This window comes from Etheostoma spectabile, chromosome 23 (assembly GCF_008692095.1).
Source record: "Etheostoma spectabile isolate EspeVRDwgs_2016 chromosome 23, UIUC_Espe_1.0, whole genome shotgun sequence".
Taxonomy (NCBI): domain Eukaryota; kingdom Metazoa; phylum Chordata; class Actinopteri; order Perciformes; family Percidae; genus Etheostoma; species Etheostoma spectabile.
Genome location: NC_045755.1, coordinates 20,347,784 through 20,370,878, shown reverse-complemented (window position 1 = coordinate 20,370,878; position 23,095 = coordinate 20,347,784). Strand labels below are relative to the sequence as shown.

Sequence of the window (23,095 nt, the reverse complement as noted above, 5' to 3'; positions counted from 1 at the left end):
TTTATCAGACAGTTAAATAAGTATATTTATTACAAATCTTTGGAGTTTAAGATATACACAGCAAATCGAGTCTAGTAGTTGAATGAGATTAGTTTGTGTTGTACTGAGAAATATAGAGCGAGCAGGAGACAAACTTAAATAGAAATGTATTTCAAAGTTTCAGGCAAGCACAGACTTACTACTAATGAACTATTCTGCAAAATAACATTGAAAGGTGTGTATGTGTCTGTGTCAAACAGCCAGCTATCCTTCCTACAGTGCATGGCCTCATTCCCAGCCTTCCACCACTGTCCTGGAGACAACCGTCTCCCACCAGCATCTCATTTAATCCCACATTTTCTCCCCAAAACTCCACCACCCCACCCCACCCTTATTAATTCACTCATTTATCCTCTGTTCCAGTTGAGGTCGAGGCCTGTGATATCTTCATTAAAGAAGAAAAGGAAGAAGAAAGTTTTCAGTCTTCAAATGAAGCCTCACATTTGTGAGCTGTTCAATGAGATCTTTTAAACTCGTTTAACCCCCGATTAATCCTCGGCGCTCTTCAGTTGGCCAAGCTCCCCGCTAATGAAATTAAGACCAAAGACGCGCCCATAAGAGATTCAGCACACGTCGCTGGGACAATCACGCAGCAGCATGAACACAAGAGTGATCCCTTCATTTATCACTGTTATCCAAATATGAGAACAAAGGCACATACATTCAAGCACAGCTCTAAAGTGCACCGTTTTCTAAACTGTACCAATGGTTTTAATGTCATCTGGGTTGCGATATCTCTGCTCTACAATACAATCCTGTGTTAAAGATTAACTGTTAAGTGTTGACAACAGCCGTCAGTTAAGTTATGTTTGCAGATTTTATTTTGTCAAAGATCAGCAAGGAAAAGAGTTAAACACATTATCTGGATTTGAAGGACAAATTGATTAAATTAACTGCTGTAGATTAAATCACTAGTTTTTTTCAGTGATTAAGCAAATTAGGTGTAACTCAGCACATCATTCACAATGACACAGTTTATTATGAAACAAAATACTGTGACAAGTGACTAATGTAGTACAGTAATATGCTTCTGAAGAAGCCATTCTCTTTGTGTCACAGACATTGGTCCCAGTCTTCAGTTAAAGCACTGAACAACACAATCAGGCTTGGCTGGTGAGTCTGAGGTCATTAAAAAAGGAAGTTACAGCATCAGGCCATAGGCAGCTCATGATAGGCCGCATACTGTCCTGTCACATGATGGTAGATCTGTCCAGACAGGAAGAAATGGAAAAAAAAAATCAAAAAGGTATTGGCAGAAAAGTCAGCTATAGAAATAGGGGTGTGTGTGTGTGTGTGTGTGTGTGGCCCCCACCTGCCTCTCGATGTCAGCCAATAGGCTGCTGGCTCCGAGGCGGAAAAGGTGCGGGCAGAGCCAATCGTGTCCCAGCTCCTCTTTGATCAGTATGAGCCACAGTAGAGACTCGTGAGCCGTGCGGATCCCCCCCGCTGGCTTAAAGCCCACCTGAGGAACACACACACCTCTGTCACATGACACACACTTCACTGTATAATAGTTTACCTGCTATGTAGAAAACCGTAGGGCTGTAATGATACACCCAACCGAGGGTTCGGTATGATTTTGACCCACGATTCGATACAAGCCTTGATTATTTCTTCTTTTCTTTTTGGGGGGGTGGTTCTCAGTAAACGTAATACAACTTTTTTCTGCCACATGGCATTGTTTTGTCATTGATTACATCCCACTTTGCCGCACAGTTATACAACAGATACCTTATTTATTCACATTGATTTCAATAGTGATCGGTCCAACATCAAAGATTATTTTGTACCTTAAAATAATGTTTCCAAAATCGTTTCAGTGGTTCATTAACTCGTTGGAATGAGACATAAGAATAATGGCAATGTAACAGTAATGGACTATTCCTCTTCCAACCCGTAGGGGGAACGAAAAGGAAAATTCTTGGTGGGTAACGTAAGATTACAACACGCTCAGTTATTTTTAGAGTGATTGTTTGACCATGGTTAACAACTCTGGAATAACGCACAAATTCATCAGTAACGTTAACCGTACAGATAGATGACTAATCTAACGGTACTTTAGCCAGCTAGTACATCCCTGTCTTCTGCCTCAGTCTCCCAGCGCTGCAAGGCTTCAGTTGGGATGCAAGCCACAGCCACGTCCAGTCATTCCCCAGCCAGCTAGCAACCATCCACTATCATTACAGCCCCGAGAATTGAGAAGTCATCAGGTTGCTCCTGGCTGCTGATTCCGGATCAGTTGTATAGAGCGTTGCCTGAACTCTTTGCATTAGTTAGTTTGATGTTAGAAGTGAAATCATTCTGGTTTATAGATCCATCCACACTTGTTAATCCCTACATCAGCATTGGAAAGACACTCTGCCTATAATGGTTTTTAATTCTCAGGTGGTCTATGTTTAGTAATACCTGTTTTTTGTACTATAGTTCATTGTTGTGAATATGTAGTGATCTCCAGACACTACAACAGAGTCAGATGTGTGCACACATTACAAGATCATTACATACATTTCAGAGAAATTGACTTTTGATTTAACATTTATGTTTGAATCAGGTTAAATAAGGTCATGTTCATGTCAGGGAAGTCCTCATGTTGGCTAAGCATCTTTTACTAAAATAAAAACCCATCGTATTTATCACTGTCTAAAGTATTGACATATTTCAAACCACCCTGTTTGATGAAGGAAACGCTTCTGTTGACTGTTTCTGTGTCTGCTTTTTGATCCACCTTCTGCCATGCTAAATGTGTAACAGCATGACACGGTCTACAGTGTGAGCAGCAGAGGGGATAGCCTGACGTTGTCATACTCAGATTCTAGTCAGAATATGAGCCTGATACTGCTCCATTGCACTGGGATTATGGTGCGTGTTTCAACCCAACCAGGAAAGAAAATCCCTCTGCACTCAATTGGATAGACCTACAACCAATCAGAGAAACTGAGTGTATGCCGTATGTTGAACTTTTGCCGAATCTCGTAGGAAAGACGTCAAAAACATCTTTCCGATCAACAAATGCCTTGATTGCAGTTCTCTGTTCCTCTTTCAAAATGAACGTGCTGTTGATATCTTCCATAACAAAGGCTAGAGAGGAATCTACACATCTCAGTTGTCCAGCAGCAGCCATCTTTATTGTAAACAAATTCAAACCAAGCGCTCTTTGGTGTTGTGGTTGATTACATTACTGTTTATTATCATCATCTAGCCATCATTTTATTAAGCCCGACCTGACAATCTAATTTGAGTACAGTTGCTCCACAACGGATCAAGTCCAGACCGAACTTCCCAACCTCAAATCGTGGGTGGGGCTAAATTTAACTGGCATCCAGGCTACAGATGAAAGGAACTATGTTGCTGTTAGAGAAGTGGTACACAAAAGGCAGAAGTACATGAGCTGTACCTTATGGCCTGTACACAGGTAGTAGTCCCGGATTGCCCTCACCATCACTATGGCGACAGGGTATGTGGCGTTGACAGACTCCTTTCCTGTGGATGTCTTGATGAAGTCCGAACCTGTCAGGGTAAAACAGGTGACATGTACTCTTTAACACAGCAGACTCTTCCTTTATCCATCAGTGTGTTCAGCTGTTGTACAGGACATCACTCTGACAGTCGGACATTCCTCTGACAAACAGACGGGACATTACTCTGAAAGCTGGACCTGGTGAGAACAGAGAGGACATTACTTTGACAGCAGGACATGGCCAAGGACAGCGAGGACATTTCTCTGACAGCCTGACCTGGCTGAGGACAGACAAGACATTACTCTAACAGTCTGAGAAAAGACAGGACATTACTCTGAAAGTCTGAGAAAAGACAGGACATTATTCTGACAGCTGGACCTAACCGAGGATAGACAGGATATTATTCTGACAGCTGGACCTGGCCGAGGACAGAGAGGACATTGCTCTGACAGCCGGACCTAGCTGAGGACAGAGGGGACATTACTCTGACAGTCTGAGGACAGACAGGAACATATGCTGCTGATGAGGGCAGCTGCACGCTCATCAATTAAATCATCCATTTTTCCTTCCCTTCCTTCACAGACAATTATGTTTTATCAGCTTTCCTGATAAAAATAGAAGATTAAATGACACTCTTTAATAGATTACCCACAAACTGGGAGCTGCAGGGAAAAAAACCCATCCCTTCTGCCTTGCTGTATAATGACTGTTCATTACTGAACAGAACAAGATGAACATTTTCCAGTTCATTAAAGAAATGTTCTATGTGTTTTTCCAGTCAGGTCTTTCTTTCAGCCTCTTTCCCCTCTTCCTCAAACTGGCATAATCCTTAAGATTCGTTATGGGGAGTCTTAATTACCACATAATGGATAACGGTTATTAAATGCGGGTGGCGGTAATGAAGCTCTATTCATTTGCGTGAGCAGGGGGATACTGGCAGGGAACAGCAGAGTAAAATAGCCTGCATCAGAGATTAATAGGTGAAATTATCATTCAATTTCAGGAATCTCATACGCAATTCATAGGAACAAGGGGAGATTAAGGAGCGAGTGTGTCGACAAAAGCAATGCATTTTAATAATGATCTCTATCAGAGCCCCTGACAATTTGGTTCTCTAATCGGCTTATTATGTGATGGCTAGTTAAGCATGCACGTGTGGTTGTGTGTGTGTGTGTGTGTGTGTGTGTGTGTGTGTGTGGTGTGTGTGTGTGTGTGTGTGTGTGTGTGTGTGTGTGTGTGTGTGTGAGAAAGAAAGGACCTTGCATGAGAAAAGGTTAAGTAGCAGCGCCACAAGCTGGAAGACCGCAGGAATGAGACCAAGCCTTTTACCGACTTTAAACCTTTTAAAACCTCTTCATGTCACATAAAAACACACGCATGGTGGCAGCCTGCCTTTCTGAGCGCTGTCATACAGTAACCAGACTGAAATGGTTGAGCCGGCTCAGCCACTGACATCATGGACCATCATCACAGTTTAACAAGTTTCAGCACAGAGACCAAAACTCTACTTCAGCTCCAGCTGCTGACAGAGAAGAAGAGGCTTTCAGACAGCGGCCCATGTGTCCACACAGGAGGCGGAGTGACTGCAGCCTTTATCCTCACTCTGTCTACACAAGATGCGTTCAGGCTCAGTATTGAGTGGAGGTCACCAGTGTTTTGGCAGGGCTCAGACTTCAACACACAATCACTGTAGTTACATGTGTAAAACAGAAGGAAAGGGTTCGTACACATATAGCGTGACTGAAATGCAAGCAGTTCCTCAGCCTGTTATTCTGTGTGCATAAAAAAACCTTTGTTGTGATTATGCATATTATAACATATTTTCTGATGGCAGCACAAGATATGTTGTATCATTTAACAGACATTCGTCTGATAGGGAAAGGGAAACGGGGAAGATTCCTACACAGCCAGTTCAGCAGAGTGGACCAGTCCCAACACCAACTGCTGTAGAGCTGTAGGATGTTACTGCCAATTTACACGCAGTACTACAATTCTGTCTGACTCTTTGACTGATTTATAGATATAATTTGGCATTAATGGTTTCCTTTAAAGACATGAACTTTGATAAATAAATCCAGTCATTTGAAGACACCATGCTGTTATACAATGGTCACAGAAGGTGTTATCCAGCTGTCGTGTAGCTTCAACAGCTAACAGAGCCATCCAGGGCCCCTCACACATCTTCAGGGTGACACCTTGACATGGTTCATAGTCACACACACATATATATTTAAGGCAACAGCTATATTACAGCCCACTGTGGAAACATGTATTCAAGATCAGTTAGTTCAGTTCAGTTACTGCTGCAGGGAAAGATCTCCAAACTGCCAGACTGATAACATTCTTCTGATCTCACTCTCAGAGAAGAGAATAAGTCTGGTATGAATGTGTTACTGTGTGAATGTGATTAGGGCATTCCTATAAAATAGAGGCTTCCTCTGAATAAATTAAGGTTAAAAAAACACAAAAAAGCCTAAATGCTAAAATGTTGTAAATAATCATGGCAACTCATCCTTGAAATGACACAACCACTGACTATGACAAGCAGACTGACCGGCCATCATGGCTACCAGGCTGGCCTTGTACACATTGGTGAAGGTGCCCAGCTCTCCCACGGCCAGGATGGTCTTCATGTGGGCGTCCCCACAGGCTTCCCGGAACTGACGCACCTCGTCGTACATGGCTGTCAGAGGGAAAAGAAAAGCCTTACTAAACAAACTTCATCCATGATAAAAATGGGAACAAAATGTCAGCACATCAGCAGAACACCGGCTGAACCTTCTCAAACTAGGGGTGTCACAATTCTCCAAATCCTCGTTTGGATTACATTTTCAAAACTGAGGTCATGGTTGGTTAAAGCACAGGTTGCTATGCCATTTTTAGACTGCAATATAATATCTGACCTTTGTTCGCAATGTACCACCAAAAATCACAAAAAATAATAATAATTAAAGCTGCAAGCAGCGATGGAGGGCCCTCGCTTACCTGCGCAAGTCGGGGTTACTGGCGGACGCCTCTCCTTGCGACCGCGCATTTGCGCGTCACTCATACGCTGAAAATCGTCGCCAATGAAAAGTGAACTCCCTGCTGAGTTCATTGATACCTCACACAAGCCTATACGTCATATAGGTCATTATCTGTGAAAAGGGGCGTTGCCGCATCATAGTGGGGCGGGTCAAACATCACCACTGAAAAAGGAAGTCTCTGCTGAGTTCAATGACACCTCACACAAGACTGTACGTTAAACGGTTCAAATGTTATGTAAGGGGGCGTGGCCTAAGTGACTGGGCGTGGTCATAATATAGGGGCCGCCTCACTATCACATGTAGACCACACATTCTAAGTTTCATGTAAATCGGATGATGTTTGTCCTATAAGGCATATTTCCTGTTGCCAGATGGTGGCGCTATCTCCAAAACTCCATATTGGCCTGTAGGTGTCCTCAGGCCTGGACTCTTGGTGTTTGTGGGAAATTTCAAGCAAATCCGACAACGTACACTGTAGTTACAGCCACTTAATTCTTCATTGCTAAACACTCAAGATGGCCGCCATGCCACGCCCACACCGTATGACGAAACGTTTTTCTTTTAATAACTTTTCATCTTCAACATCTTATGATGACACAGACCAAGTTTGAAGTTGATCTGATGAAATCTCTAGGAGGAGTTCGTTAAAGTATAGCACCTTGTCTTTTAGGCCTACTTCCTGTTGCCAATAGGGGGCGCTATGACTTTGAGCGAATTTCGGCGTGTAGATGTTGTCAGGGGCGGACTCTGATGAATCGTGAAAAGTTTCAAGCCAATTGGACAATGTACACTCAAGTTACACTCACTTCCTGTCAGACGGCATATTTCCTGTTGCCAGATGGTGGCGCTATCTCCAAAAGTCCATATTGGCCTGTAGGTGTCCTCAGGCCTGGACTCTTGGTGTTTGTGGGAAATTTCAAGCAGATACGACAACGTACACTGTAGTTACAGCCAATTTCATCTTCATCGCTAAACACCCAAAATGGCCACCATGCCACGCCCACACCGTATGACGAAAAGTTTTTCTTTTAATAACTTTTCATCGTCAACATCTTAGGATGATACAGACCAAGTTTGAAGATGATCGGGTGAAATCTCTAGGAGGAGTTTGTTAAAGTATAGCACCTTGTCTTTTAGGCCTACTTCCTGTTGCCACTAGGGGGCGCTATGACTTTGAGCCAATAGCGGCGTGTAGATGTGGTCAGGGGCGGACTCTGATCAATCGTGGAAAGTTTCCAGCTAATCGGACAACGTACGCTCTAGTTACACCCACTTCCTGTTTCGGTGGCGAATCGCACAAAATGGCCGCCCCGCCACGGCCACGCCCTATGACGAAAAGTTTTTCTTTTAATAACTTTTCATCGTTAACATGTTAAGATGACACACGCCAAGTTTGAAGATGATCGGACGAAAGCTCTAGGAGGAGTTCGTTAAAGTACGACATGTGGAAATGGGCAAAATCGCACTAATTTCGCACATTCAAAACAAAATGGCGGACTTCCTGTTGGGTTTAGGGGGGGGCTACCATGGAGTTTTATGTCCGCCCTGCCATGCTACATATGTGTACCAAGTTTCGTGACTCTACGTTAAACGAGCTGCAGGGGCTCAATTTTCTTAATATTGTAGGTGGCGCTAGCGAGCCATTTTAGTGCGCCTATTCCCGAAACCATTAAAATACGTAAATTTTCACCAGACCTGATGCGACCGCCAAATTTGGTGAGTTTTTGAATATGATAAGTCCTCCAAAAAGGCAATTCATTTGCCGGATAAAAGAAAGAAAGAAAGAATAATAATAATTCCTTCAGTTCCAATAGGGCCTTCGCCGCCTGTCGGCGCTCGGGCCCTAATTAAAGCTGCAAGCAGCGATGGAGGGCCCTCGCTAACCCGCGCCAGTCGGGGTTACTGGTGGACGCCTCTCCTTGCGACCGCGCATTTGCGCGTCACTCGTACCCTGAAAATCGTCGCCAATGAAAAGTGAACTCCCTGCTGAGTTCACTGATACCTCAAACAAGACTATACGTCATACAGGTCATTATCCGTGAAAGGGGGCGTGGCCGCATCATAAGGGGGCGGGTCAAACGTCACCAATAAAAAAGGAAGTCCCTGCTCAGTTCATTGATACCTTACACAAGCCTATACGTCATACAAGTCATTATCTGTGAAAGGGGGCGTGGCCGCATAATAGTGGGGCGGGTCAAACATCACCAATAAAAAAAGAAGTCCCTGCTGAGTTCATTGATACCTTACACAAGCCTATACGTCATACAGGTCACTATCTGTGGAAGGGGGCGTGGCCGCATCATAAGGGGGCGTGTCAAACATCACCAATAAAAAAGGAAGTCTCTGCTGAGTTCATTGATACCTCACACAAGCCTATACGTCATACAGCTCCTTATCTGGGAAAGGGGGCGTGGCCGCATCATAGGGGGGTGGGTCAAACATCACCAATAAAAAGGAAAGTCTCTGCTGAGTTCATTGACACCTCACATAAGTATCTACGTTAAACGGTTCAAATGTTATGAAAGGGGGCGTGGCCGGAGTGACTGGGCGTGGTCATAATATAGGGGCCTCCTCACTATCACATGTAGACACCACATTTTAAGTTTCATGTAAATCGGATGATGTTTGTCATATAAGGCTTATTTCCTGTTGCCAGGTGGTGGCGCTATCTCCAAAAGTCCATATTGGCCTGTAGGTGTCCTCAGGCCTGGACTCTTGGTGTTTGTGGGAAATTTCAAGCAGATACGACAACGTACACTGTAGTTACAGCCACTTAATTCTTCATTGCTAATCACTCAAAATGGCCGCCATGCCACGCCCACACCCTATGACGAAACGTTTTTCTTTTAATAACTTTTCATCTTCAACATCTTAAGATGTCACACACCAAGTTTGAAGTTGATCGGATAAAATCTCTAGGAGGAGTTCGTTAAAGTATAGCACCTTGTCTTTTAGGCCTACTTCCTGTTGCCAATAGGGGGCGCTATGACTTTGAGCGAATTTCGGCGTGTAGATGTCGTCAGGGGCGGACTCTGATGAATCCTGAAAAGTTTCATGCAGATTTGACAAAGTACACTGTAGTTACAGCCATTTTAACAGTGATCGCTAAACACTCAAAATGGCCGCCATGCCACGCCCACACCGTTTAACGAAAAGTTTTTCTTTTAATAACTTTTCATCTTCAACATCTTAAGATGACTCAGACTGAATTTAAAGTCGATCTGATGAAATCTCTAGGAGGAGTTCGTTAAAGTATAGCAACTTGTCTTTAAGAACTACTTCCTGTTGCCACTAGGGGGCGCTATGACTTTGAGCGAAGTTCGGCATGTAGATGTCGTCAGGGCCGGACTCTGATGAAACCTGGAAAGTTTTGAGGCATTCGGACAATGTCCACTCAAGTTACACTCACTTCCTGTTATAAGGCATATTTCCTGTTGCCAGATGGTGGCGCTATCTCCAAAACTCCATTTTGGCCTGTAGGTGTCCTCAGGCCTGGACTCTTGGTGTTTGTGGGAAATTTCAAGCAGATACGACAACGTACACTGTAGTTACAGCCAATTTCATCTTCATCGCTAAACACCCAAAATGGCCGCCATGCCACGCCCACACCGTATGACGAAAAGTTTTTCTTTTAATAACTTTTCGTCGTCAACATCTTACGATGATACAGACCAAGTTTGAAGATGATCGGATGAAATCTCTAGGAGGAGTTCGTTAAAGTATAGCACCTTGTCTTTTAGGCCTACTTCCTGTTGCCACTAGGGGGCGCTATGACTTTGAGCCAATAGCGGCGTGTAGATGTCGTCAGGGGCGGACTCTGATGAGTCGTGGAAAGTTTCGAGCTAATCGGACAACGTACGCTCAAGTTACACCCACTTCCTGTTTCGGTGGCGAATTGCACAAAATGGCCGCCCCGCCACGGCCACGCCCTATGACGAAAAGTTTTTCTTTTAATAACTTTTCATCGTTAACATGTTAAGATGACACACACCAAGTTTGAAGATGATCGGACGAAAGCCCTAGGAGGAGTTCGTTAAAGTACGACATGTGGAAATGGGCAAAATCGCAGTAATTTCGCACGTTCAAAACAAAATGGCGGACTTCCTGTTGGGTTTAGGGGGGGGCTACCATGGAGTTTTATGTCCGCCCTGCCATGATACATATGTGTACCAAGTTTCGTGACTCTACGTTAAACGTAGTGCAGGGGCTGAATTTTCGTAATATTGTAGGTGGCGCTAGCGAGCCATTTTTGTGCGCCCATTCCCGAAACCATTAAAATACGTAAATTTTCACCAGACTTGATGCGACCGCCAAATTTGGTGAGTTTTTGAATATGATAAGTCCTCCAAAAAGGCAATTCATTTGACGGAAAATAATAAAGAATTAAAGCTGCAAGCAGCGATGGAGGGCCCTCGCTAACCCGCGCCAGTCGGGGTTACTGGCGGACGCCTCCCCTTGCGACCGCGCATTTGCGCGTCACTCGCACGCTGAAAATCGTCGCCAATGAAAAGGGAACTTCCCGCTGAGTTCATTGATACCTCACACAAGCCTATACGTCATACAAGTCACTATCTGTGAAAGGGGGCGTGGCCGCATCATAGGGGGGCGGGTCAAACATCACCAATGAAAAAGGAAGTCTCTTCTGAGTTCATTGATACCTCACACAAGCCTATACGTCATACAGGTCATTATCTGTGAAAGGGGGCGTGGCCGCATCATAAAGGGGCGGGTCAAACATCACCAATAAAAAAGGAAGTCTCTGCTGAGTTCAATGACACCTCACACAAGACTATACGTCATAGAGGTCACTATCTGTGAAAGGGGGCGTGGCCGCATCATAGGGGGGCGGGTCAAACATCACCAATGAAAAAGGAAGTCTCTTCTGAGTTCATTGATACCTCACACAAGCCTATACGTCATACAGGTCATTATCTGTGAAAGGGGGCGTGGCCGCATCATAAAGGGGCGGGTCAAACATCACCAATAAAAAAGGAAGTCTCTGCTGAGTTCAATGACACCTCACACAAGACTATACGTCATAGAGGTCACTATCTGTGAAAGGGGGCGTGGCCGCATCATAGGGGGGCGGGTCAAACATCACCAATGAAAAGGGAACTCCCTGCTGAGTTCATTGATACCTCACACAAGCCTATACGTCATACAGCTCCTTATCTGGTAAAGGGGGCGTGGCCGCATCATAGGGGGGCGGGTCAAACATCACCAATAAAAGGGAAGTCTCTGCTGAGTTCAATGACACCTCACATAAGTATCTACGTTAACGTTCAAATGTTATGAAAGAGGGGCGTGGCCGGAGTGACTGGGTGTGGTCATAATATAGGTCCGCCTCACTATCACATGTAGACCACACGTTCTAAGTTTCATGTAAATCGTATGATGTTTGTCATATAAGGCATATTTCCTTTTTCAGGTGGTGGCGCTATCTCCAAAACTCCATATTGGCCTGTAGGTGTCCTCAGGCCTGGACTCTTGGTGTTTGTGGGAAATTTCAAGCAGATAGGACAACGTACACTTTAGTTACAGCCAATTTCATCTTCATCGCTAAACACCTAAAATGGCCGCCGTGCCACGCCCACACCGTATGACGAAAAGTTTTTCTTTTAATAACTTTTCATCGGTAACATCTTAGGATGATACACACCAAGTTGGAAGATGATCGGATGAAATCTCTAGGAGGAGTTCGTTAAAGTATAGCACCTTGTCTTTTAGGCCTACTTCCTGTTGCCACTAGGGGGCGCTATGACTTTGAGCCAATAGCGGCGTGTAGATGTCGTCAGGGGCGGACTCTGATGAATCGTGAAAAGTTTCGAGCTAATCGGACAACGTACGCTCGAGTTACACCCACTTCCTGTTTTGGTGGCGAATCGCACAAAATGGCCGCCCCGCCACGGCCACGCCCTATGACGAAAAGTTTTTCTTTTAATAACTTTTCATCGTTAACATGTTAAGATGACACACACCAAGTTTGAAGCTGATCGGACGAAAGCTCTAGGAGGAGTTCGTCAAAGTACGACATGTGGAAATGGGCAAAATCGCACTAATTTCGCACATTCAAAACAAAATGGCGGACTTCCTGTTGGGTTTAGGGGGGGGCTACCATGGAGTTTTATGTCCGCCCTGCCATGATACATATGTGTACCAAGTTTCGTGAGTCTACGATAAACGTAGTGCAGGGGCTGAATTTTCGTAATATTGTAGGTGGCGCTAGCGAGCCATTTTTGTGCGCCCATTCCCAAAACCATTAAAATACGTAAATTTTCACCAGACTTGATGCGACCGCCAAATTTGGTGAGTTTTTGAATATGATAAGTCCTCCAAAAGGCAATTCATTTGGCGGAAAAGAAAGAAAGAATAATAATAATAATTAAAGCTGCAAGCAGCGATGGAGGGCCCTCGCTAACCTGCGCCATTCGGGGTTACCGCGGACGCCTCTCCTTGTGACCGCGCATTTGCGCGTCACTCGTACCCTGAAAATAGTCTCCAATGAAAAGGGAAGTCCTGTTGAGTTCACTGATACCTCACACAAGCCTATACGTCATACACGTCATTATCCGTGAAAGGGGCGTGGCCGCATCATAAGAGGGCGTGTCAAACATCACCAATGAAAAAGGAAGTCTATGCGAGTTCATTGATACCTTACACAAGCCTATACGTTATACAGGTCACTATCTGTAAAAGGGGCGTGGCCGCATCATAAGGGCGGGTCAACATCACCAATAAAAAGGAAGTCTCTGCTGAGTTCATTGATACCTCACACAAGCCTATACAACATCCAGTCATTCTGTGAAAGGGGGCGTGGCCGCATCATAGGGGGGCGGGTCAAACATCACCAATGAAAAGGAAGTCTCTGCTGAGTTCAATGACACCTCACATAAGTATCTACGTTAACGGTACAAATGTTATGAAGGGGCGTGGCCAAATGACTGGCGTGGTCATAATATAGGGTCCGCCTCACTATCACATGTAGACCACACGTTCTAAGTTTCATGTAAATCGGATGATGTTTGTCATACAAGGCATATTTCCTGTTGCCAGATGGTGGCGCTATCTCCAAAACTCCATATTGGCCTGTAGGTGTCCTCAGGCCGGGACTCTTGGTGTTTGTGGGAAATTTCAAGCAGATACGACAACGTACACTGTAGTTACAGCCAATTTCATCTTCATCGCTAAACACCCAAAATGGCCGCCATGCCACGCCCACACCGTATGACGAAAAGTTTTTCTTTTAATAACTTTTCATCGGTAACATCTTAGGATGATACACACCAAGTTTGAAGCTGATCAGATGAAATCTCTAGGAGGAGTTCGTTAAAGTATAGCACCTTGTCTTTTAGGACTACTTCCTGTTGCCACTAGGGGGCGCTATGACTTTGAGCCAATAGCGGCGTGTAGATGTGGTCAGGGGCGGACTCTGATGAATCGTGGAAAGTTTCAAACCAATCGGACAACGTACGCTCAAGTTACACCCACTTCCTCTTTCGGTGGCGAATCGCACAAAATGGCCGCCCCGCCACGGCCACGCCCTATGACGAAAAGTTTTTCTTTTAATAACTTTTCATCGTTAACATGTTAAGATGACACACACCAAGTTTGAAGCTGATCGGACGAAAGCTCTAGGAGGAGTTCGTTAAAGTACGACATGTGGAAATGGGCAAAATCGCACTAATTTTGCACATTCAAAACAAAATGGCGGACTTCCTGTTGGGTTTAGGGGGGGGCTACCATGGAGTTTTATGTCCGCCCTGCCATGCTACATATGTGTACCAAGTTTCGTGAGTCTACGATAAACGTAGTGCAGGGGCTGAATTTTCGTAATATTGTAGGTGGCGCTAGCGAGCCATTTTTGTGCGCCTATTCCCGAAACCATTAAAATACGTAAATTTTCACCAGACTTGATGCGACCGCCAAATTTGGTGAGTTTTTGAATATGATAAGTCCTCCAAAAAGGCAATTCATTTGGCGGAAAAAGAAAGAAAGAAAGAATAATAATAATAATAATTCCTTCAGTTCCAATAGGGCCTTCGCCGCCTGTCGGCGCTCGGGCCCTAATTAAACATCCATGTCCATAGTCTTCTCTGAACAGTTAAGTGTCTTATACGTACATAGCAGAGCTTGCAAACTGAAGCTTTTTTTGTTGACAACATGAACATAGTCAACATAACTCACTGCAAATCCAAAATGTCTCAGCGTACCTTCCCACTGTCCCGTGAGCGCCAGCGTCCTGTTGATGACTATGTCGATCTCCGTGGCTCCGTCAGCCACCGCCAAGCGGACTTCCAGCAGCCGGGTCTCCAGTGCGGTCTGGCCTGCTGGGAAACCAGTGGCCACTGGGAGACGAGGAAGAACACAAGTCTTATTAATGTTCTACAAACGCATTTCAGCTCACCATTCATGTCCCTCTGGCAGCAGACGCTTCCTGTGGCTGTGACTCAGCGTCAGGTGACCCACCTGAGGCCACAGCTAGGCTGGAGTTGGCTGCTTTCAGTGACTGAACGGCATCAGCCACCCGAGACGGATACACACACACGGCTGCAGTAGTTAGTCCTGAAACACAGCCAGAAACAACAAAGATGGGGATAAAGTGGTCTGTGTCGCCCTCTGCAGGTTGGAGTCAGAGCAGACAATCTGAGATGACCAAAAAATAACATTTCCCTGTCCACCTTTGTCTCGTCTATAAAAGTGTGATTAACCCCAGGGGCCCGTCGGATCGTCTGACTGCTTCCCTTTCTTATCATGCCTGACCTGTTTGCCCTGATGTCACCATGTTCCCACAGCTTTTAACGTATTATTACTGAGATAAACTCTATAAAAATAAAACTCAAATTAACCTGTATTATGTCTGTACTATGTTACGCATATCTGAAACTATCGAGCCAATTAATCAGTTAGTCAATCAAAAGCAGATTAAATGACAGTCATACTTATTTGCTATCATTTCTAAAGCAAATACCAGTGATATGCTTTTCCCTATTTTATATCATAGTTAACTGAATACTTTTTGGGCTTCTTAACTGTTGGTAAAATTAGATACTGGGATCTGTATTTTTTACTATTTTGAAACATGTCATATATACCAAAGAACTGATTGATTAATTAAGAATGTATTGAGTGTTTATTATGTGTTAATTCTCCCTGAAGTTTGCATAAAAATCACTGTAACCCATCCCAGTGACCAGTGTTAACAGGACGTCCAGCTGCCTAGATGTCTCTGGCAGCACACCTTGGTTGTGCATGTCCATCTTGTTGAGCAGGTGGTATGGGACCGGCTGGATGGCTTTCAGACACAGCCGGTGGACGTTGGACGGTGTATCATCTCCAGCGAGAGTTGTCAGGTCGATGCATGTGACAGCCTTCAGCAGCCAGGCTGCCTGCGCCACAAACACAACATCAATGTCCCATCCCTCTGCTGGCACACCATCTCACATGTTGTTATTATGTGGAGGGTTAGAAAAGGATCTATAGTTTTCTCTCACACTGTTAATACTTGGTCCCCTGTAATAGACATTTCTGAGCAATGTTTCATGTTCTGTGACTTTATACGTACTCCCCACTCCTAATCAGGGCCCATCATCATGTCCGAACTGATAAAAAAGCCTCTTGGAGCCATACCCTAACCAGCGATGTTCAACTGGGGGTCCACAACGATACTGCAGGGGGTCCCCCAAAATTGTAAAAACAATTTGTGTTTTCTTTTTTTATATTGGCAATACTAAAAACAATAATAGGCAATAATAAGCTAGCCTACTTAAAAACATAACACTTTATTCCCATGATACCATGGGTGATTAGGATACCGCCTTTAAAAAAAAGAAGAAGAAAAAGAAAATGGGGTGCACGCTCTTACTGGGTGAGCTAGAGGCTGCCCAAAAATAGTAAAGCTTTTTAGCTGTCGTGGAACGGAGTGGGCATGGCAAGGTGTCAAACCTTAATGTAAGGCCATGACACAGGAAGTGGTTTGTAACTGGACTGTTTTTATGAAACCCACACAACTTTGAGGCAAGGCCCGCCCTTCAATAGGATTCACACACTAGTATTGATTACACAAAGTAAAGTAACACGATTTGTTCAGGTCTTATCCCCTGACCAATCGACTAGCCTAACCTTAACCACTCAAGGTCAATGCCTAAACCCAACCAATCAAGCTGCTTTGTAGGGCGGGACTTGCCTAAAAGTTATGTGGGATCCATAATCACGCGTCCCATCTTCCTTAAACTTCATTCATATAGTCAGAGCGCCCCCTTCTATCAACAGGAAATCAGAGCAACTTAATGCATGTTTAGTGTGTGTGGACAACACAACACACACCACACACACACACACACACACACACACACACACACACACCACACACACCACACACACACACACACACACCTGCCACTGTTTCTTGGGGGTCTTGTGTCCCTGGATGGTCTGAGCTCTCTTCAGGACGGCCTGTGTGTTCACTTTCACTTTAGATATCCAGCCCAGGTCTGACGCCCAGGAGCAAAAAACAAAATGAGTTGTTAAAAATAGAGAAAGTATAATATAATAACATATATAATTACAAAAATTATAAAACAATCTCACAGTTAGCATTTGGTTAGATGACAAAACTGACTTTTATCTTGATGTATCCACTTCAGACCCTCCCCCACAGTGTGTTTAGCCAAGCTTAGCACCAAAGCGTGATTTATGGTCCTGCGGGGGCTCTGCGCTGAGCTTTCTCAGTACCCTAAGTGGCCCGAAGTTTATACATGTGCCTGTGTCTGTGTCTGTGTGTGTGTGTGTGTGTGTGTGTGTGTGTGTGTGTGTGTGTGTGTGTCAGGCAATGGATAGGAAATGTCACCCCAGTAAACAGTTGCTCTATCCCATAACATGTAACAGTTGTTATATAGTATGTTATCGTATTTGCCACTGTGTTTGTGTGTTCCAGCATGTTCCGCGGGTCAGTAACCTCTACCATTTCGTTACTTATTAAAGTGTCACGAGCTAGGGCTAGCTAGCTTAACGTCCCTTTCCTGCCTGTTATTTTGAAAGAAAACTTCATGGAACATGCCAAGGAGATGTTTTATTTTAGGAATGAACACATAAACGTTACATAATGCTGGTCAAATGAAAAGCGAAAGGTAACGTGAGATGTCCACATGTGTACGGTAGCTATATGTTAAAGTTTACGTCACGGAAAGATTGCTAACGTTCCTTACCGAGCTTCATTCCTGGGTTCCTGGCAGACATGTTGAAGGACAGATAGGATCTAACCACAGGCAGATGTTCCAGCCACCTTTAACCATTGACTGGAAAGTCCAAGAGACCTGTCAACACCATTGACAGTGGACGAAGACACTAGTCGTCGTCGTCGTCGTCTTCTTCTTCTTGATTAATGGCGGATTGCAAACAACTTCTAGGTGCACACCGCCACCTACTGTAAGGAGTGCGTACCATCATGTCATTTTACTATTTCTACGGCAGTGTCTTTTCCTGGGGATTCTGTCCAGCCAATAAAACACGTTAACCCTTGGGTTGTCTTCCCGTCAAAATTGAAAAGCAACACTTTTGTTGACACTTTTTAATCAAGATTTTTTAAATTTTTCTTACGGTTTTGTCCCTTTTGTCAACACTTTTTTTTACGTTTAACACTACGCAACACTAATTTATAAACTTTCCTTTTTACGATTACTTTTGGAATTTATGGTCAATAAACCTCATTTTTAGGAAATTATAGGCTACCCAATGTTCGAGTTAGAAAAGCAGAAATTAGGAATTATTTAGACTAAAATTAAAGGAATGTATGTTGATGGATAATCGCAGACTGGAATGTGTCAACTTTTACTCAATACTACTTCAAAACCACTTCAATTTTTTTTTCAAACGCTATAAAATTGAATAAGACACCATAAAATGAATGGAAGTAGTAGAATGTTATTTTGGGTTATTACAATTGGGTATTAAAAATAACATTGATATAGGAAAATGGGTCAATTTGACCCGAGGACAACATGAGGGTTAATTGGACATTTTAGCCTTTAATTTTAAAATCCCACATCAGAATGCTCTGATATTACCTAAGTAACCCACTGGATATGTTTCATCTCACCCTGAGTTGGAATGAATCCGGCTTAACAAGAGGATTCATTTTTAGTGTACCCTGAACATGAGTAAAAATATGGCTTTCATTAACAACCTAATAAAAAGTTAAAATACAACTATAATTAGACATTTAAGCATTTAATTTTAAAATCCTACATCAGAAGGGTCCGACATTACCTGAGTGACACACTGGATATGTTTCGTCTCACCCTGAGTTGGAATGAACCTGGCTTAACAAGAGGATTCCAAGAGGATGTCCCCAAGAGGATGGTCAATAAAACTAATTTTTTTTGTTCTCCGAGAGGTTTTTATTTTTTATAAAAAGTTCAGGAGCAGGGTTCCTTCATCATGTGTTAAGTGCTTATAATTGATATACCCACCATATTTAAAATCATTAATTTTTTTAAAAATCATTGTACTGGGGAGGCCATTCCAGTCAATTTTAAGTTTACAATATTCATCTATAAAATCACCGTAATTAATAATATATTCTGGTCCTTGTCTTGCTCGGCCTCTCCTCTTCCTCCACCTGGAGGAGTCACCAACCCAGAGAGCATTACTCGATATTGCTGCTGATACATTTTTTACGAAGGAGATATATAATTTTATTCCCACATCCACTGCCCCCATTCTCTGCTTTTATACATGATCTCTCTTTTTGTAACCTCTCTCGTTGTGCCCCATACCAGATTTACACATTGTTTATTTAATTGGATTATAATTTTGTGAGATGAAGGAAAGATGTTAGTGATAAAAAGGAGTTTGGATAGGATGAAAGTTTTTTGATGATACTGACTCTTGATTTATAAGTGGTGTTTTTATTTTCCCATTTTTTCACTTCCTCTTTTACCTCACCGAGTTTAAGCTCCCAGTTTCTTTCACTACCGTCTTTATTACAAATGGTTAAACCCAGGATTTTAATTTCATCCTTTACTTTAATGTTAATATCACGTTTTGCATGTTTCGATCCTATCCAAACACCTTCTGTTTTATTATGATTTAGCTTTGCACCAGAAGCCAATTCATAGAAATTTTAAAGATTGGTTAAAACATCCATCTCCCTCTGGTTTTTGATAACTACTGTGACATTGTCTGCATACGCCACGGCGGTGACTTTGGGCGCGAGCCCGACATTCGTACCTGATATAAGGCATCCATCCATCTTCATCCGCGTATCCGGTATCGGGTCGCGGGGGCAGCAACTCCAGTAGGGGACCCCAAACTTCCCTTTCCCGAGCCACATCAACCAGCTCCGACTGGGGGATCCCGAGGCGTTCCCAGGCCAGGTTAGAGATATAATCTCTCCACCTAGTCCTGTATACAGCTTGGATGATTCCCCGCTTCCCCCTCCTGAGGTGGCGAACGGTTTTCCAGAAGCACCTTGGTGCCGACCGAAAGTCCTTCTCCATGTCTTCTCCGAACTTCTCCCAAACCCGCTGCTTTGCCTCTTTCACGGCAGAGGCTGCAGCCCTTTGGGCCAGTCGGTACCTTGCAACTGCCTCCGGAGTCCTCTGGGATGGCATATCCCGGAAAGACTCCTTCTTCAGTCGGACGGCTTCCCTGACCACCGGTGTCCACCAGGGTGTTCATGGGTTACCGCCCTTTGAGGCACCTAAGACCCTAAGACCACAGCTCGCCGCCGCAGCTTCAGCAATGGAAACTTTGAACATTGTCCACTCAGGTTCAATGCCCCCAGCCTCCACAGGGATGCACGAAAAGCCCCAAAGGGGTGAGTTGAAAGGGCCGTCGGACAGGGGCCTCCTCCAGAACGTTCCCAATTTACCCGCACTATCCGTTTAGGCTTACCAGGTCTGTCCAAGTCTTCCCCCACCCCTGACCCAACTCACCACCAGATGGTGATCATTGATAGCTCTGCCCCTCCTTCACCCGAGTGTCCAAAACATACGGCCTCAGATCAGATGAAACGATTATAAAATCGATCATTGATCTTTGGCCTAGGGTGCTCTGGTACCACGTACAAATTATGAGCATCCCTATGTTCGAACATGGTGTTTGTTATGGACAGTCCATGACTAGCACATAAGTCCAACAACAGACAACCGCTCTGGTTTAGATCAGGGAGGCCGTCCCTCCCAATCACACCTCTCCAAGTATCTCCATCATCACCCACGTGTGCGTTGAAGTCCCCCAGCAGAACTATGGAGTCCCCTACTGGAGCCCCATACAGGACTCCATTCAAGGTCTCCAAGAAGGCCAAATACTCCGAACTCCTGTTTGGTGCATATGCACAAACAACAGTCAGAGTTTTCCCCCCCATCACCCGCAGGCGTAGGGAGGCGACCCTCTCGTCCACGGGGTAACTCCAACGTAGCGGCGCTCAGCCAGGGGCTTATGAGTATACCCACACCCGCCCGGCGCCTCACACCCTGGGCAACTCACTCCAGAGTAGGACAGAGTCCAACCCCTATCCAGGAGTACGGTTCCAGAACCGAGACTGTGCGTAGAAGTGTGCCCCACCAGATCTAACTGGTAGCGCTTAACCTCAACAAGTTCCGGCTCCTTCACCCACAGAGAGGTGACATTCCACGTCCCCAGAGCCAGCCTCTGCCACCCGGGTCTGGTCTCTCAAAGCACCTGACCTTTGCTGCCACCCTCACGGCAACGCACCCGACCCCATTGGTTCTTCCCACAGGTTGTGGGCCCATGGGCTGGAAGGAGAGGTGCCACGTAGCTTTTTCGGGCTGTGCCCAGCCGGGCTCCGTGGCAAACCCGGCCACCAGGCGCTCGCTTACGAGCCCGCCATCTGGGCCTGGCTCCAGACGGGCTTCCACCGGGCAGGGTCCCTCGATCCCTTCCTTGATTTTCCATGAGGTTTTTGAACCATTCTTTGTCTGGCCCCTCCCCTGAGACCACTTTGCCATGGGAGACCCTACCAGGAGCACAAAGCTCCAGACAACACAGCCCTCAGGTTCATAGGGACACACAAACCTCTCCACCATGATAAGGTGATGGTTCCCGGAGAGGCTGATATGAGGCAGTCTGAGTTAATGGTCTTAATCAGGGGGCTGATGGCCAAGATGTATAGAGCAGCACTCAAGGGGCAGCCCTGTTTTACCCCTCTCTCCACTTTAAAAGGCTCCGTTAATACGAACACTGGACTTAACATACAGACAGTCGATTAACTGAATAAAGGTTTCTGGGAACCCATAATGCCTCATCACCGCCCATAAATAGTCTCTGGAGACATAATCAAAGGCTTTCTTTTGGTCCAGTCCTGATTTTTATAAAAGTCTTTTTTCCCAGGTTTAGTTGTCATTTCTCTGTGTGCAGAGGTTGTCCCACATCAAATGACCTTTTATGAAACACGTTTGCTTTCGCCCTATAATTTCATCTAATATTTTATTCAATCTATTCATAATTACTTTGGCTAATATTTTATAATACCTGTCTTTCCACCTCGTACCATGTGCAGTATATGAAATGTTCAGCATTTCCTTTAACCCCACAGTTGTCACCATCCATCCATCTTCATCCTCTTATCCGGTATCGGGTCGCAAGGGCAGCAGCTCCAGCAGGGGACCCCAAACTTCTCTTTCCTAAACCACATCAACCAGCTTCGACTGAGGGATCTCGAGGCGTTCCCAGGCCAGGTTGAAGATATAATCTCTCCACCTAGTCCTGGGTCTTCCCGAGGCCTCTCCCAGCTGGACGTGCCTGGAACACCTCCCTAGAGAGGCGCCCAGGAGGCATCCTTACTAGATGCCAGAACCACCTCAACTGGCTCCTTTTGACGCGAAGGAGCAGCGGCTCTACTCCTAGCTCCTCTCAAATGACTGAGCTTCACACCCTATCTCTAAGGGAGACGCCAGCCACCCTCCTAAGGAAACCCATTTCGGCCGCTTGTACCCTGTTCTTTCGGTCACAGTTGTCACAGTTTCCACTATTCCTTTTCCCCATTAAAAACAAGGTTCCCTCCAGTCCTGTGTGATTCTTGTCTTTATCATTTCCTTCCACCTGGTCCTTTCCCTATCATTCTTTTTATTGACAGACTTTCGTATTTTATAATACAAAAGTATTAATAATCTTTCTCTCACCATTTCTGCCATATTTTAATTCCTTTCTTCTTGACCACAGCTTTTCCCTCTTCTTCTCCAAGAATGGAATGGAATTAGAACTGTTTTTTTCCTCTTTTGCTAGTTTGCACCCTTGTTTTCTTTCACCCCCTTATGTGCACACCCAACCGAACTGAACATCTCTTCCCCCTGGTGTAAACTTAGCAGACTGTTCTAAAAGTAGGTCTTGACTGACATATGTCATTGACTGTATGCTAAAGATCTGAGGTCTGACCTGTTCAAACCACTGGAGTGCAATGATGGCTGTCACTATTTTTGCTGTATACAAAAGTGTTTGTTCTTTGATCCATTTGTGTACATTTTGACATAGCTATAGTAACTATTTCTCAGGTAAATGCTTGCTTTAAGTCCCACTTGCGCTATTCTCTATTCTCTTTTCTTTTCCAGGATA

At 44.6% G+C, this 23,095-nt stretch overlaps 1 protein-coding gene across 1 annotated transcript; it reads right to left on the bottom strand.

Moving 5' to 3' along the window:
- Positions 1–1,004: 1,004 nt before the first annotated feature.
- dera (deoxyribose-phosphate aldolase (putative)) lies at positions 1,005–17,981 on the bottom strand. The gene is made up of 9 exons (XM_032505398.1): positions 17,728–17,981; positions 16,916–17,013; positions 15,762–15,909; positions 14,990–15,085; positions 14,734–14,868; positions 6,052–6,180; positions 3,434–3,546; positions 1,352–1,501; positions 1,005–1,245 (listed from the first exon to the last, which is right to left on the bottom strand). Exons 1-9 carry the CDS (start codon positions 17,756–17,758, stop codon positions 1,189–1,191), a joined length of 957 nt encoding a protein of 318 aa, XP_032361289.1. The 5' UTR covers positions 17,759–17,981; the 3' UTR covers positions 1,005–1,188.
- Positions 17,982–23,095: the final 5,114 nt, after the last annotated feature.

Excerpts from the sequence above, each read along its gene's own strand:
- dera (XM_032505398.1), bottom strand. The coding sequence starts at position 17,758 with ATGTCTGCCAGGAACCCAGGAATGAAGCTCG. Across the intron at positions 17,014-17,727 it reads GAACCCAGGAATGAAGCTCG|ACCTGGGCTGGATATCTAAA; the intron begins GTAAGGAACGTT and ends CCTGGGCGTCAG. Across the intron at positions 15,910-16,915 it reads CCCCCAAGAAACAGTGGCAG|GCAGCCTGGCTGCTGAAGGC; the intron begins GTGTGTGTGTGT and ends TTTGTGGCGCAG.